The 2,987-nt window shown below is 50.1% G+C and overlaps 1 protein-coding gene across 1 annotated transcript in view; it reads left to right on the top strand.

The window, feature by feature from the left end:
• Positions 1 to 608: 608 nt before the first annotated feature.
• Positions 609 to 2,987, top strand: part of LOC132455485 (nidogen-2-like) — a 5,039-nt gene continuing 2,660 nt past the window's right edge. Inside the window, exons 1-2 of the mRNA XM_060049347.1 lie at positions 609 to 1,197; positions 2,477 to 2,662. Of these exons, the coding sequence (XP_059905330.1) occupies positions 991 to 1,197; positions 2,477 to 2,662 (393 nt within the window). The 5' untranslated portion in view covers positions 609 to 990. The remainder of the gene's footprint in view (positions 1,198 to 2,476; positions 2,663 to 2,987) is intronic.

Below are 2,987 nucleotides of genomic sequence, written 5' to 3'. Positions count from 1 at the left end.
AGAGATAGAGGGGGGGAAAGAGAAAGGGAGAGAGGGAGAGAAATAGATAAAGAGAGGGGGTGAAGGGGGTAGGAAAGATGGAGCGAGTTATTGATGTGCGTGTTCGTTTTCGTGTGTTTTCGTGTGTATGTGGGCGTGCGCGCTAGTGGGCGTGCACGTACGTGAGAGGGAGTACGCAAAGGGGGCATCAGGCAATAATACAGTTTAGCCCTTCAGACTTCACCATTTCGCACTGGGTCTATTTCAAGTCCTGTCTCAGCGGTAGGCTGTGGGACTGCACTGAACCGCTCATGACAAATCAACGCGCTCTATGAATGAACCAATAGGCTGTTGCCTTGTAATCGAGGAATGCCCTGTGATGTTCTCAAGGATCCGCTGCATGATGGGGTCACTGTGCGGGACGGGGCTAATAGAAAATAAGGTGTGTGTTTTCTCATCGCGGGCAAATAGATAGAGTTACAGTCGGACGGGGAGAACGCTCTATTGGCGCTCTCCTTAACCAGAGCCAGATGTTGCACGCGGCTCCGCCCTGTCACTCAAACGACCCGTGACCAATCACCGCGGCCTATAATCCACCCCCCCCCTAACCCCTCCCACCCTCGAAGAAGTCTTGTAACTTCGGGTCCCTGTAGCAACGACATGCGCATCCCCTCCTCTCTTTCCATCTCTGCACCCTTTTCGCGTTGCGTGTTTGTGTATTCCAGTGTGTGAGTGTGTGTGTGTGTGTGTGTGTCTCTCTCGCGCTCTCTCGCTCTTTCCAGTCCGCGCTCCACGGCAGCAGGCGCAGAGCAATTCCCCGCCGCTCGTTCCGTCAGTGTGTGCGTGTGTGTGTGGGTGTGTGTGTGTGTGTGTGTGTGTGTGTGTGTAGCCCCTCGATCTTCGCGGTGTCCACTTAAAACCCGCAGCCCAACAGAAAAAAACTTTCATGCAGAGCTTTTGAGCTTTCTCCCCCTCACCACTCACACCCCCCCCGTCCCACAGGCAGCAATAATGGCAGAGGGGACGACAGTGAGCCTCTTCCTGCTGTCCCTGTGGTGCAGCGCCTCGGTCACCGCGGCCGTGCAGAGATCGGACATATTCCCGTACGGGACCCCGAGCGGAGACTTGACCCTGGCCGAAGGAGACGACGAAACCTCGAAGGTCCTGACGCTGCCAAGACCTCTGTACTTCTACAACACCCAGTTCAGCGAGCTTTATGTAAGTATACCCCCGCTCAAAGAGAACCCTTTGGTTGGTATTAGGGTAGGCCTACATCTTTTACATCAGGACTTTGTGTCTCATTGCATGCTAAACGGGGGAACGAAATGTGTGTGTGTGTGTGTGTGTGTGTGTGTGTGTGTGTGTGTGTGTGTGTGTGTGTGTGTGTGTGTGTGTGTGTGTGTGTGTGTGTGGTGTGTGTGTGTGTGTGTGTGTGTGTGTGTGTGTGTGTGTGTGTGTGTGTGTGTGCGTGCGTGTTAGGGCATAGATTACATAACTATACGCGCATTCTTGGAAAGTGGCAGGCTGGCTGTGATGAGTGAAAAGTGATGCAGAGGGCTGCAGAAGTCCGTGTCCTTGCTCAGTTTCTGTGTTACACTTTATTAATGGGATGCCGGCTACCGCAAGTCATTGTATGAATTTAAGGCAAGCCTAACCCTGAATTTCTGAGGAACAAGTCAGCGATTATAAGTTGTCCAAACGATGGCTCTTATTATGAGCAATGGCATTGGGAAAACCTTCTTTAAAAATATATCATGCACGATGATTAATTTAAACAGTTTGGACTCATAAATGCTGCGTCGTTGAAAGTCCGCACTTCTCATCATCAAGTCTATCATTACGGGAACGGGTTGCAAGTTCAGAGGAAACTAAATTACACCGTTCTTGCCGGCTTTGTGCTGCCTTGCACCGCAGACCACTGACCCGTCCACCCTGGTGGTAAACGATTCGTTACAGTCCGTGTTCCAGGTCCATGTTAATAGATAGAGTAATGGGTTGGAGATGGCCTCCGGGCGGTGGTGTTAACCAGGGCCGGATGGCCCAGACTGATAACGAACACAATGCTTCACTCAGGAACAGGCTTTAACGCCGTGTTTTATCCCCGACACATAGCTGGGTTTATGAGGTTACAACTTCATAAATCATGGGACTATCTTTTTTATTTTTTTTTATGTTATAACCAAGTAATTATCTTCTATTGTGAAGGAATATTCCTCAGCGTTTTCATAGGTTGCTTACAACACCGTTAGTGGATTGGAAAACATCAATAAACGACTGAGGCATGATCTTCTACACAGGGTCCCTCTTAGTTTGACCCAAAGTTAGTCCAAGGTCCAATTGGCGCACCGAAATGTTGTACAACTTTGATCTAATGCACGAAAACGGAGCGCGTGTATTCCCATTTATCGGAGATATTGACTCCGCCCCCTTTTTATCATTAACTTTTTCCACCATTTGTAGTCTTCAATTTACCATGCCGCTCGCTTGTCTCCTCCAGGTTGCCACCAATGGCATCATCTCAGCGCAGGACCTGCCCATGGAGAAGCAGTACGTGGACGACGGCTTCCCCACGGACTTCCCCGTGGTCGCTCCGTTCCTGGCCGACCTTGACACCAGCGGCGGCCGCGGCCAGATCTACTACCGGCTCACCGAGACGCCCAGCGTGCTGAACCGGGTGTCGCAGGTGGGGAGGAGGAGGAGGCGTTCATCCTCCGTCACTGTCTGTCCGTCTGTCTGCCTGTCCGTCTGTCTCAAGCTACATCCAGATTCTATTCTCTTTGTGAAAACAGGAAAAATAAATATGTGTCTCGAAATGACTTGTATACCTGCCTTTCTTAAGTAGTCATTATCTTTCAACTTCTTTCCTTTACATGAGTTCATCCATTCATCCATTTATTCGTCCATATCTCACTCCCTCCCTCCGTCTTGGGACACATCCATGAATTCTTCACTCATTCAAACCATGCATTAATTCATGCATCATCTATTCATCCATCCATTCCCTGTTC

Source organism: Gadus macrocephalus, chromosome 4 (genome assembly GCF_031168955.1).
Source record: "Gadus macrocephalus chromosome 4, ASM3116895v1".
Taxonomy (NCBI): Eukaryota; Metazoa; Chordata; class Actinopteri; order Gadiformes; family Gadidae; genus Gadus; species Gadus macrocephalus.
This window is presented reverse-complemented; position numbering and strand designations above follow the sequence as displayed.